This window comes from Schistocerca nitens, chromosome 9 (assembly GCF_023898315.1).
Source record: "Schistocerca nitens isolate TAMUIC-IGC-003100 chromosome 9, iqSchNite1.1, whole genome shotgun sequence".
NCBI lineage: Eukaryota > Metazoa > Arthropoda > Insecta > Orthoptera > Acrididae > Schistocerca > Schistocerca nitens.
In genome coordinates, this window is record NC_064622.1 from 249,567,711 (window position 1) to 249,581,668 (window position 13,958).

General features: G+C 42.8%; 1 protein-coding gene across 1 annotated transcript in view; it reads left to right on the forward strand.

Moving 5' to 3' along the window:
* Positions 1-13,958, forward strand: part of LOC126203914 (carboxypeptidase D-like) — a 266,351-nt gene that overhangs the window by 35,094 nt on the left and 217,299 nt on the right. Inside the window, exon 4 of the mRNA XM_049938305.1 lies at positions 8,910-9,071. Coding sequence (XP_049794262.1) covers positions 8,910-9,071 — 162 coding nt within the window. The remainder of the gene's footprint in view (positions 1-8,909; positions 9,072-13,958) is intronic.

Sequence of the window (13,958 nt, forward strand, 5' to 3'; positions counted from 1 at the left end):
ACTAGAACGTCTTGTCAACACCCACTCAATTGTATAATCTGTGGTAGGGATGCGCAAGAGGGCGATTGTCCTCCTCCTTCTCCCCATTGTATCAACTGCAATGGTGGCCATGCCACCTCCTCTCGGGATTGTCCCATGTATCTTGATGAGTGGGCTGTCCAGGAGATCTGGGTAAAGGAAAATGTGCCTTACCCTGTTGCTCTCAAGTTCTTGGGTAGTCGCAAACCCTGCGTTCTCCCATCTAGCACTTATAGTTCTGTTCTTGGTACCTCTCACTCCATGAAGGACATGGCCACGCAGACATGTGAAGTCAAATTCAGCTCTGAGGTTGTGAAATCGCCCAGTGTCAAGGTAGCATCACCATCCCCTTGTCCAGCTGTGCAACAAGCCATCAAACTCTCATCTCAAGAGGCAAAGCCACCAGCTACACAACCGGTAGGCCAGAAGGGACAGAAGGAGTACTCCCATGAAGACTTCCTATGTTCCTCCAGCCAACGAATATCTGTCTCTCCCTCTGCTATCCAGAAAGGCTCGAAGAAGTCCAAAAAGGCAAATGGTCTTCTCCTTTGCTTACTCGAAGATCTTCTTTGACTGTGTTGCCACATGATATCTTAGCCCGGCCGGCCACTGTGTGCACCACCAACTGTTTTTCTGCATTGGACTCCACAGACCAACAGCACAAGCAAGCCAATGATTCTGTGGACCTCATGGAGCAGGATCCTCATGCTTCTGTGTCCTATAGCAGCGAGTCTTTGCAGGCTGTCACTCGGCATCTGCCAAGGTGACACCCCTTCATTTCTTCCCCATCATGACTCTCCTCCAACGGAATGTTTGCAGCCTTCGGCCCCACAAAGAGCTTTTAGCATCACAGTGTCCCCTTGTACTCTGCCTTCAGGAAACAAAATTGCATCCTCACAACTGCTTTGAGCTTTCACAATTCTTCCCGGCTCATCTTGACTTTCCACTTAAGGTGGACATTCCCTCTCATGGGGGTGTCATGCTGCTCACATGGGGTGATGATCATAGTCAACCCATCTCCCTGACTACCCATCTTCAAGCTGTTGCAGTTTGCCTTTCCCTTCCTCATCTGACTTTTCCCCTCTGTACTTTTTATGTCCCTCTGTCAGTTGGTGTCACCTCACCAGGGAAGACTTCCTTCAGCTAATTGGGCAGCTACCTCCCCCATTTCTGCTACTTGGTGGCTTTAATGGACGTCATCCCCATTGGGGTTCCCCTGGAACCTGTCAGAGAGGTTACAACTGTATCTTGGCTGATCTTCTTAATCAACTCAATCTCTTCTTCCTGAACACTGGAGCATCCACATTTCTTTCTGACTCCTCGCACACCTATTCCCGTTTGGACCTATCCTTGTGCACTGCCCAGCTTGCCCACCGTCTTGAGTGGTCCATTCTTCCTGACACCTACTCAAGTGACCAATTCCTATGTGCTATCTGTTTGACGACTCCTACTCCATCTGCATGCACACCCAAATGGCAGCTTACTAAGGCTGACTGGCGGCTTTACTGCTCCCTGGCGACCTACGAAGAACAAGATTTCCCCGGTTCTGATGACCAGGCAGAATATCTCACAAATGTTATCCCTACAGCTGCAGAATGTTCCATTCCTCGCACTTCCTCTTTACCACACTGTGTTTCAGTCCCTTGGTGGACTGTGGCATGCCGCAACACAATTCGTGTGCAGAGACATCCTCTCTGTGTTTTTAACCATCATCCTATGATGGCAAACTGCATTCATTGTAAACAGATGCAAGCAAAGTGTCATCGCTTTCTTCGTGATAGTGAGAAAACTGTCTGGATTTCATTCACTAGTTCTTTTAACAGTTCCACTCCTTCCTCTGTCATGTGGGCCAACCTCTGACGGCTTTCTGGAACCAAGATCCATTCACCAATTTCCAGCCTGACAGTAGCAGACAATGCCATCGTGAACTCTATTGCTATCTCCAACACCTTAGGCCGCCATTTTGGAGAAATTTCAAGCTCTTCCCACTGTCACTGTCACCATGCCTTCCTCCATCAGAAATGCGTGGAGGTGGCTTGAGTGATACCCTTCTCTTCTCAGAATCATGAGTGCTACAATGCTGCCTTTACTATGAGGGAGTTAGATGATGCTCTCAGTTCATCCCGATCCTCCACCAAATGGCAGATGCTGTCCACATTCAGATCTTGCAGCACCTCTCCTTTGGGGGCAAGCACTTTCTGCTTCATACTTACAACTGTATCTGGGCAGAGGGCATGTTTCCCGGATGTTGGTGGGAAGCCACCGTCATACCCATACCTAAGCCTGGTAAGGACAAAAATCTTCCTTTCAGCTACTGCCCCATCTCTCTCACCAGCTGTGTTTGCAATGTGATGCAACATATGATTCATGCCCGACTGGTATGGTGGCTTGAGTCTCCCAGTTTACTAACGATTGCACAGTGTGGATTTCCAGCGTGCCTTTCTGCAGTTGACAATCTCGCCACTTTGTCCACTCCTGTCATGGATGGTTTTCTGCAGAAATCCTAGACTGTGACCATGTTTTTTGATTTAGAGAAGGCCTACGACACCTGCTGGAGAACTGGTGTCCTCCACATGCTTTACACATGGGGCTTCCATGGCCACCTTCCCCATTTCCTTCGCGAATTTTTTAAAGGACAAGTTTTTAAGGAGCATGTGGGTTCTGCCTTGTCAAATACCTTTATCCAGGAAACCGGTGTGCCTCAGGGTTCCTTCTTGAATTTCGTCCTCTTTGCTATCGCCATTAACCCTATAATGCCCTGTCTCCTGCTGGGCATCTCCAGCTCTCCTTTTGTTGATGATTTTGAGATCTACTATAGTTCTCAACGGGCCTGTCTCGCTGAGCTGCTTCCTCAGACATGTCTTGACATCGACAATGGCTATCGTTTTTCCACTGACAAAACAGTCTGTATCAGTTTCTGGCAACGCAATTATTTTCTCCCACCATCCTTACATCTTGGGCCTGTTGCTCCTCCATTCATTGAAACTATGAAATTCCTGGGGCTCATGCTCGATAGGAAGCTCTCTTGGTCCTCCCATGTGTCTTACCTGGCAGCCCACTGTATGCGGTCCCTCAATGTCCAACATGTCCTCAATGGTACTTCCTAGGTTGCAGATTGAACCACCCTCCTCCATTTATAAGGGTCCTTTGTCCGTGTGCAACTAGACTATGGGTGCTTTGTTTATGTGTCTACACATCCATCCTCTTACGCCATCTCAACACTATCCACCATCGTGGCATCCATTTAGCCACTGGCACTTTTTACACTAGCCCGGTTGAGAGTCTGTATGCTGAAGCTGCTGAACTACCAGTCCTACCACCATGACTTTCTCCTCAGCAGGTATAGATGCCATTTGTCTGCCATGCATGGCCACCCATCCTACGCCTCTTTCTTCAATGATTCCTCTGATCACAAGTATGTGGTGCATCCCTCTTCTCTGTTACCTCCTGGAATACACTTTCGGCCTTTGCTCTGGTGGCTTAACTTCACACTACCTGCAACTTTCGCGGTGGCTGTGAAGCCTTCACCACCTTCGCTTCGTGAAGTGGTCCATGTCAACCATGGCCGTAATTCACTTCCTAAGGACACTACTCCATCCTTGTTCTATTGCATTCAGTTTCATGACCTCTGCACGGAACTTCGCTTTAGTACCTTTGTTTACACTGATGGCTCTCGGACTGACCATGGTGTCGGGTGTGCCTTCGTCATTGATGCCAGCATTTTTCGATATCAGCCTCCGGCACACTGCTCAGTATTTACAGCTTAGTTCTCCGCTCTGTATCAGGCCACGGAGTACATCCAGTGATGCAGACTATTCAATTGTGTCCTCTGCTCAGATTCTCTCAATGCTCTGTACACAGCCCATCCCTTACTGCAACAGGTCTAGGAAAACTGTCACCTGCTCACTCTTGGTGGAGCCACTGTGATGTTTATGTGGGTTCCTGATCATGTCAGTCCGCCAGGAAATGAGGCTGCTGATGCAGCTGTCAAAACTGCAGTCCAAGTACCTCAGCCCACTATTTCCTGTGTTCCCTCCGATGATCTCTGTGTTGCCATCTGTCAGGAGGTGGTGTCACTTTGGCATCACCATTGGTCCTTTCTCCATGGGAATAAGCTCCGAATTATTAAGTTTCTCCCAGTGGCTTGAACGATCTCCCAATAGCCCTCCCGCTGGGAGAAGGTTATTTTAACTAGGTTGCGTATTGGGCCCTGCGTTTTTAGCCATCGTCATTTGATTAGTGGCGCTCCCCACCACTTTGTACACATTGTGCCCAAAGTTTTAACTGTCCACCACTTCCTGACAGAATGCCCATTTTTTTAACGGTTTACGTTCCCACTTCGGTTTGCCGTCTGAGTTATCGGCCATTTTAGCAATTTACGCGTGGGCTGTCCACTGTGTTTAACTTTTTATCCATCATAGCAATACGGTGAAGGCCATTTAATTTATAGTTCCGGACCTCCGTTTCTGTTTGGTGTCTTTTATTGCCATTTCACCACTTCCCTGTTTTTAGCTGTCTTCTTTTATGTCAATTAGGATTGACATATAGTCTCTTTTTTTTTTACTCCTCCTCTCTGTCTTCGTGTTGTATAGTTTTGACTTGGGCGCGTATGACTCCAGTTGTTTTTGCGCCCTAAAACAAAACAAACAAACAGTAACCCCCAACCACATCAGCCTGTCCAATTCTGATTTCTTTGCATACAAGGCCACTGGAATAGGGCACACACAGAAATAGTACAACTGTACCATAGATTTCAGTATAATGTGGGCTGTAAAATTAGTGGCACAAGCTAACTCATCCGCAAAAAGAGACGAGAACGCAGAACTCAAGAGAATCCAACTGCTGGTAAGGTACCTGGTCAGAAACAAGATGCATTACATCTGCAATGGAAAAACCAGAAAGTATTGATATAATCCAGACTGAACAAATTGCCAGTGCCAGCATCATCCACTATCCGAAAAGTCAAGGAACAAACTACAGTTTAGACACAGTGGGAGCTATAAATTGCCCAAAAATTTGGAATATGCGGCTTGTTGTAACTGATCAAATGTCGAGTAATAGAGACAGTGCTGGAGATCCCAAACCCACATAAGTTTGTGTGTTTAGTAGTGTCATGACTTGCTGTTATTTCGTACCACAAGAGACAGACAATTTACGCCCATTTCCATATCCTCTGGAGTAGGCTGGGAACAAAATGCAGGTGCTGTATGCAGGGAGGCTGCATTTGTATGGCTGCCATTTCAGCCCCCCCCCCCCCCCCTCGCACCCCAAGAAGTAACTGATACCTGATGACCAGGAACAGGAGCCACCACAGTGATGTTACACCAAGTCTCAGTCTGATAATGAGCAGCTTGAAATACCTCAGATGATTGAGCAATATTTAATACTTCAGGCAAAGATGAATTCTTGTACTGTAATGTGTGTTGGTGCATCTCTTTGTTAGGAACCAACCAAATGATGGCATCACAGACCATAGAATCAGTATAGAAATCGTTATGGGCAGCTGCCCAAGTGTGCTGTTGGGCTCGACATGCGTGGCAATGACATGAATGCACGTATAGTGATAATTGGACAACTTACACATTTCGTTGGACATAAGTGACACCAGATCCTGGAGTGCGGCTAACTGACACAATGCTGATACATCCGAGGGTAAACCTAAGAAAGGAGCAACAGCTGTGTGTATCAGTGACACCAAAAGTGAGGAAGTGTTGCCAAATCTATTTCATGTAAGCCTCCTGGTGTTTGGTCCCATCATCGTAAGGGGTAAAAGATGTAGCAAATGTATGAGCTCACTGCTATTCTAGGAGACATTTGTTATCACCAGCCGGCCGCAGTGGTCTCGCGGTTCTAGGCGCGCAGTCCGGAACCGTGCGACTGCTACGGTCGCAGGTTCGAATCCTGCCTCGGGCATGGATGTGTGTGATGTCCTTAGGTTAGTTAGGTTTAATTAGTTCTAAGTTCTAGGGGACTAATGACCACAGCAGTTGAGTCCCATAGTGCTCAGAGCCATTTTTTGTTATCACCAATTATGTCACAATGCTGGAGGCAACCAATAGTGAGGCCACTAAGAACAAAAGTTTATTCATCCACTTTCTAGGAAATGACAAAAATAGCAACAGTACAATAAGCAATAGTACACAACCTGAGAAGAATTATCGGCTGTACTGTTTTTATATAGAGGAGGTTTGTGGTTGGCAGTGGGACAGATATTGTGCGTATGCACAAAACTTGTGACCCTCTGCAGGCAGCCTCTGGTGGCTGGTCAGGGCAGCTGCCATTGGCAGACTATTTCAAGTGCAGTGCACTGGTGCCATGGCACATATTCAGGTGTTGTGTACAGGGTTGTAAGCAATTGGGAGAAGACTTACAGTTAGTAGTTTCCTACATCTTCCTTGGAACTTTTCTTGAATAATGGCTTTATTACTGCATACTGAAGATCATCTGGGAAGCATCCTTCTTCAAATGCCTTGTTAATTATTTCAGATAGCAGTCTTGATATTATGCTAGAAGCAGTTTTAATTACAGTAGTGGATATTTCATCCTACTCAGTCGAATTTTTAGTTTTATGGGTCCGCCCCCATTAGCTGAGTGGTCAGCACGCCAGAATGCCATGCCAAGGGGCCCGGGTTCGATTCCCGGCTGGGGCAGGAGATTTTCTCCGATCAGGGACTGTGGGTGTTGTGTTGTTCTCATCATCTTTTCATCCTCATCTCTGACACGCAAGTCGCCCAGTGTGGCATCGAATGCGATAATTACTTGTCCCCGGCTGACGAACTTCCCCAAATGGGGGACTCCTGGTCCACAATGCCGTACACTCATTTCCATTTTAGTTTTAAGGGATAATACTATTTTGTTTATACCTATGGCTGTAATTCATTCAAATTTAGTTCTAAGGTCCATGTTATCCTGATTGAAACTGGAAAGTTGGACCCTATGTACCACTTACGTCAAAATCTGATTTTTGTGCATTTGTTAAAGGAACTCAAGGAAACATCCTGGTATTTCTGAAAGTTTTACAATGGGTTTGTCTGCTATCTTAATTTTGGAGATTTGTAGAATGCCAGTTATTACATCAAGATTTTATGACTACCTGTGATTTATTCACATTGTTCAGAATAATTTTTGGATGTACCATTTCTTTTGCTATTCGGGAGGACGATGGTTCAATCCCGTCTCCGGCCATCCTGATTTAGGTTTTCCATGATTTCCCTAAATCGTTTCAGGCAAATGCCGGGATGGTTCCTTTGAAAGGGCACGGCCGATTTCCTTCCCAATCCTTCCCTAACCCGAGCTTGCGCTCCGCCTCTAATGACCTCGTTGTCGACGGGACGTTAAACACTAACCACCACCAATTTCTTTTGCTGCCTTTACCACCATTCTAAATGCAGGTTTATAGCTCTTTACATGTTTTATAAAATCAAAATTTGTATTAATTTTCGGTTCATTGTGTAACTGTCTTTTACTTGCACGTATCATTTTTATAGAAGCAATTATCCATTTCAGTTGCTTGTTAATTTTTTTATGGCAAACTGTTAGGGGCAATATTTCATCAAAACCTGAAAAAAACTATCAAGAAATCATAATTTTTAGAACTTACAGTACAATGTTCCTCTGGCCAGTTTACTTCTTCAAGCCTAGAATAAAGGAAGTATATATTTTCCTTACTAAAGCATTGCTTGATGCACATTTTTCTAATGAATCAGCTCTGGAAACAGCAAAACGATCAGAAATACCTAAATCAATGCAGAATTTTTTGGATCATGAAGTGATTAATTTGTCAGACTGTTGTCTATACTTGTGCAGATTGTTTACCCTCTCTCATGAATTCTGTGGAGTTTAGCTTGAAACCAAATGCTTGAATCAGACCAATAAATTCTGTTGATTCATTGGTTCCATTTATTATGTTAATCAGTAGTTATTAAAATTCTTTTCTTTTGCTCTTTTGTTAGTGTCTTTTAGAGACTTCTTAATTTAAACAGAAATAATGTGTTACTTCTTTATTGGGGACTCTGTATGTCAAAATTATTAGAATATTTTTGTCTCTCTAATTCTAAACAGCAAATTTCATACATGCCCTCATCATTTAGAAAATTAAAATCATCTCTTACATTAAGGATTAAAGAATTTTTAATTAGTATGGAGGATGGAGAGGTTAATAAATGATAGTACAAATATAAAAGAGCGCCAAAAAATACTTTTGAGCAAATATATTGAATAATAATTTCCATTCTCACATAATGTAACAATTTTTATGCCATATTGAAAAAAATCAAACTTTGGACACCCAGAACTCTGTATCACAAAAGATCATCAAATTGCATGATTCAAAATTAATGAGATTTCTATCTTCAGTATAAGACAGAGCAGCTATTTATATGACCGCTTTTAACATGTAATCAATAATGGTGTAGTTATAATGAATGATTTAAGTTTCAGCACTGGTTAGTTTAAAAAATTATACTGGTTTGAGATGTGGTTCATATTTATAAGTAGAAAAAGAAGAAAGTAACAGTTATTGAAGTATATGAGATTACTTATTTTATTGTGTAGTAGCTTTTATTAGTGAAGCTACATTTACGAGTAGGTTTTCACATATGAAGCTTCTTTAAACTAGCATGAAATCATAACACAATCAATTTTATGACACCACTTTACCAGTTACCATGTCAGAGAATTTAACAATATGCAGCAGGAGTGACTAACTCTATCGGCGTTTAATTTTTAGTTAAATGTTTACTTTGGTTAGATGAAGATGACGATCAATTGCTGCAGTAATATTTTGCCATCTAATTTCTCTTCCTTTTAATACTATTGTTTCAAATCCTTACTTTTATATTTGAAACAGGGCGAAACATACTTTCTGAGAACTGCCATTTTTATTTCTATAGGAGGCATGCAGGATTTCAATTACGTATACTCCAATTGCTTTGAAGTGACATTTGAATTAAGCTGTTGTAAGTACCCTAATGCTTCTGAATTGTCGACTGAGTGGGAAAACAACAGAGAGAGTCTCTTAAGTTTCATGGAAGCTGTGCACAAAGGAATCAAAGGTATGATTTTGTGGCTTTTAAGATCTCAGTAAATTTAAAAACAGTTCATGATTTTTTTTTTGAAAGACTGTGATTTGATTAAATTTATGAATTTTAATAATCTCTGTATAAACAGATGTTCAAGAAACATGCAACACTGGACTCACATTCGGGAGGACAATGGTTCAAACCTGTTTCTAGCCTTCCTGATTTAGGTTTTCTGTGATTTCCCTAAATCGCTTCAGGCAAATTCTGGGATGGTTCCTTTCAAAGGGCATGGCCGACTTCCTTCCCTATTCTCCCCTAATCCGATGGGTCCGATGACCTCACTTTTTGTTCCTTCTTCCAGATCACACAACCAACCAAGAAATATGAAACTTCAGAAGACTAATCCAAAATAATCTAATCAGAATGTAAAAAGTTTTTGATGGTGGTGAACCACACTTGTGCAATATTTTTTGAAAGAGTAAACTGCCATTTGACTGTGTATTATTGTATTTATCTTGTGTATTGGCTAGATTCCAGCTTTTATGCCATTATCTGTTGCTTAATGGATATGACATGTAAATGATCTAAGAACTTCTAGTGTTGTACTCAGTAGTGGCATAAAAGCTGAAATGTTGATAGTACAGAAGATAAATACAGTAATACTCAGTCAAATGACAGTTTATTCTTTCAAAAAATAATCATAATGTTTAGAAGAACTTTCTGCCAGTTGGAAGTATGTAAAATTGTATAGGCTTGTCACACACACAAGTTCACCAGCACTATCATCTCTGCAAACGTGTCATGCTCTATTTATGTAATTGGCTAGAGCACTGTCATACAAAGTGGACATGTGGAGCCATATGCCAATATGCCTTATGATTGAGTGCAGCTTAAAGATGATGATTAAAAAAAATATTGTTTATCATGTGTGGGAGGTGCGGAGCACCAGTCAGCAAGAATTTTAAATGTTCATGTACATATCAACCATTATAAACCTTTCAGATGTAGTTGGTTGGAAACTGCTTTGCTTCATCTTCTTTATTTGTGCATTCATATGCTAGCCGCATATAGGAATATTATCCTAGAATGTACGTAGGTCCTCTTTACTTTTTTGCCATTTTGTCTCACTATGATCTCAACATACTGAAATTTTGAAGTTAGAGATAACATAATGTAATGTACTGTAACTGTTCTTTGACACAAAAACAATTTGAAAATTGTGTGTCCTCCTGGGCACTGCAATTTTCGTGATTTTTGTGGAAGACAAAATTAAATGGCATTCATTGATCAGAATTTTCAAAAAAACTATATTTTGTCATATAAACATGGTTGTCAAAATTCCAAGTTTAAAGTACAAGGGTAAGTCAGTTATTATCTGCAAAACAGATAAAATTTTATTGTAATCAAATAGGAAATGTAAAAGAACATAATTTTTCAACATAGTCTCCTTGCGTTTAAATGCACTTGGTCCATCATTGTACAAGCTTCCTGATGCCCTCATAAAAGAAGGTTCTCGGTTGAGCTGCGAGCCAGGAATGCGCCACTTCTTTCGCTGCTTCATCCAAGGCAAATCGATGGCCCCTTAATGCTTGTTTGGGTGGACCAAACAAGTGATAGTCAGAAGGGACAAGATCGGGACTATATGGAGGATGATGCAGTACTTCAAATTTGAATTAATGAAGTGTTTCAGCAGTGTGGGCAGCAGTATGCGGATGGGCATTGTTGTACAACAACACAACACCTTTTGACAGCAATCCTCGGCGTTTGCTTCGAATTGCAGGCTTTAGCTGGGCAGTAAGCATCTCACTGTACCACACACTGTTTATTGTTGTGCCTCTTTCCCCATGATGTTCCAGTACTGGACCTTGTGCATCCCAAAAAACTGTAAACTTCAGTTTTCCTTTGGACGGATGGGTCTTGAACTTTTTCTTGCATGGCAAATTTGGATGTTTCCATTCCATTCCATACTCCAGCTCTTAATGATGGATGCATGTTTCGTCACCAGTAATGATCCTGTCTAAGAAGTTGAGCCCTTAGTTACCATAGTGATCCGGATGTTTTTTTGCAGATATCCAAGTGCATTTGTTTATGCAACTGTGTGAATTGTTTTGGGACCCATCTTGCACAAACTTTATGAAACCCAAGTCTGTTGTGGATGATTTCGTAGGCAGAACCGTGACTAATTTGCAGATGATGTGCCACTTCGTCAATAGTTAATTATCTGTCTAAGAGAGTCATTTCACGTGAACATTCAATGGTTTCTTCATTTGTGACGGTAAACGGCCGTCCAGCTCATTCATCGTGCATAACATGAGTGCGGCCATTTTGGAATTTTTCAATCCATTTGTAGGCACTCCGTTGTGGCAAAACACTGTTCCTGTACTGTACCGAAAGTCTTTGATGAATTTCGGGCCCTGGTACTCCTTCCGACCACAAAAAACGGATCACTGAATGTTGCTCTTCTTTGTTGGAAATAGATAGTGGAGCAGCCATGCTTAACAGCACGACAGTGATAATGAAACTAACCTAGCAGCTTGAAAATTGCAAAGATATAACAACAAATAAGCAAAGCATGCGTCATCAACGTAAAATGACAGTACTACCAAAATAAACAAATATATAACTAAATTGCGAATAATAATTGACTTACCCTTGAACTTCGAGGTAATCAATTTTGAATATGTGGACTAATAGTTAGTTATCTGTACAAGATGTTACAATGCCATGAATCATCACAGTCAGCATAAATGTAAAACTGTAAGAGCGGAAGGTGGCTAGACAAGCCAAGAGCTGAGCCCCAAACTGGGAACAAAACTTGATGTGCGAGTTAATCTACAGGGGACCAGAGAGCCTGAACACCATGTAGAGATGAAGTATGGAGATAAACACAAACTTGACCAACGTGAATGACTGTCACTAGCATATGGAAAACAGAGTGGTAAATGAGGTGAGATAGTAGTCTAAAATCTGAAATGAGTCTAAGTTGAGCTGCTTCAATCCTGTTACCATCAACTGGTAAAGACCTGAGTCAGTGGCTCTGCTTCACATGCACTGTCTGTAAAAGAGTTCTGTATTATTCCATTTCAAAAACCATGCCAATTCATTTGCATCTGTCTCGATGTCTGCTGGCAGGGATACTAAATCCCTCCTCCCTAAAAAGGCTGCGTTGAGCCAAAATTGTTTCTCTGCAACTTCTGTTGCAAAACCAGTGAGGGTGAGAGATTCCCTGACAATGGGTTGACCAACTAAGGAGGCTACATCGATACAGATTGCTTGCTTAGTGTAGAGGATGGGGTGATGGCTGGTCCGCTGGCATTGGCAGGGATGTGTACCCAACCACTACCAAGTCAGAGGGAGGGACACCAGCTCAGATTACATGAGATCCACTTTGGTAGTTGCAGGAGCGATCCCACCAGTGCCACAGTCCTTGTTGAAGATATGATGGCAGAAGGCAATGAGGGGGTGCCAACAGGCGTGCTTGATGCCCAAATTCTGTGCCTTCCAGCAATCGCTGCAGCCAATCTCATTGCCCGTCTGGCTTTGTGAGATGAAGGCGATAGGGCCCTTCAGGACAGAGGCACAACTGATTCAGTGACAGGTGGTCTGCTACTGGAACAATTACTGACGTTTGTAATCCACCACAAGGTTTGCACAAGTCGCTCCACCTCAGAGTTAGAAGCTGGGTGAAATGGGGTGAGGTGCTGGATACCCTAGCATATGAAAAAGTCTGCAAACTATCATGACACACATTGCTGACCATTATCAGAGATGAGGGGCATCCGGGTAGTCCTCAACAATAAAAATGACTGATAATGCACGAATAGTGGCTGTCAATGTTGTGAAAGGACAGTTTGGCAACATACAGACAGTTTGACAATGCATTAATCACAAACAACCACATGGTACCCAAAAAAGGGACTACAAAATTGACATGCACCCTGTTCAAAGGGTGCTGCAGAACTGTCCATGGGGAAAACTGACATGGCAATGCAGCCTGATTCAGTGTACAGGCCGCACAAGGCCACACTCACTGTCCAGTGCAACAGATGCAGAAACTGGAATATGCAAGTACAGAATGTCGGAGGGCAACCACTCTACAGTGTTGCTCTCTGTGGCAAGCATGAAGATGCTCTGAACAATGTTGAGCCAATCCTAGAGCAGAAAGAAGTTTGTCACACCAAATATGCTTCGAAAGGAGGGCTCTCGGGCCAGCCTCTATGGACAGCTGAAATGACAGCACCAAGAAATATCGAGAAGCTGTGTCCAATAGCAGCTGCAGGTAGGCATTATGCAGGTCGATGCGTGAAAAATACTGGCCCCATGACAACTTTGCCAGCAACTCCTATGGCTCGAAATTGGATACAAATCTGCTGTGTATTGCACATTGATTGTCTGTTTAAAAATCACCAAAAGACGTAGGGGCCTTTCTGGTTTCTGAATCACCATGTAAGGGGTGGTCCACTGACTCTGTGAAATATGATAAACAATGCTGTGGTCCTGCCAGTGGTGCAACTCGGCCTTGATTTTGTCAGGCATGGCGAAGGGAATGGGGGGGGGGGGGGGAGTTGAGTCTCACAAAGTTTATGTATTGCTGATGGGTCAAGGGAGATGTGCACCTTGAAATTTTCTGCCCAACCCAAGGTATTCTCAAGCACATGGTCGTACATCTGTAATGAGGCCAAATCTTGTTAGGGGACTGATTGAGACAGTAAACGTACTTCCGACAGTGAGTTTGTCACTAATAACATGTTACCATTCCACTTTCTTATATCATACAGAATGGAGAATTGTTATCTCTATGGAATCCCGAGACCCATCATGTGTCTAAGTTAATTAGATTCACTGCCATGCCCATGTCTGCCTGAAACTAAATCGGTCACCCATCCACTATAAAAAATGACAATGGAATACAGTGGGGCA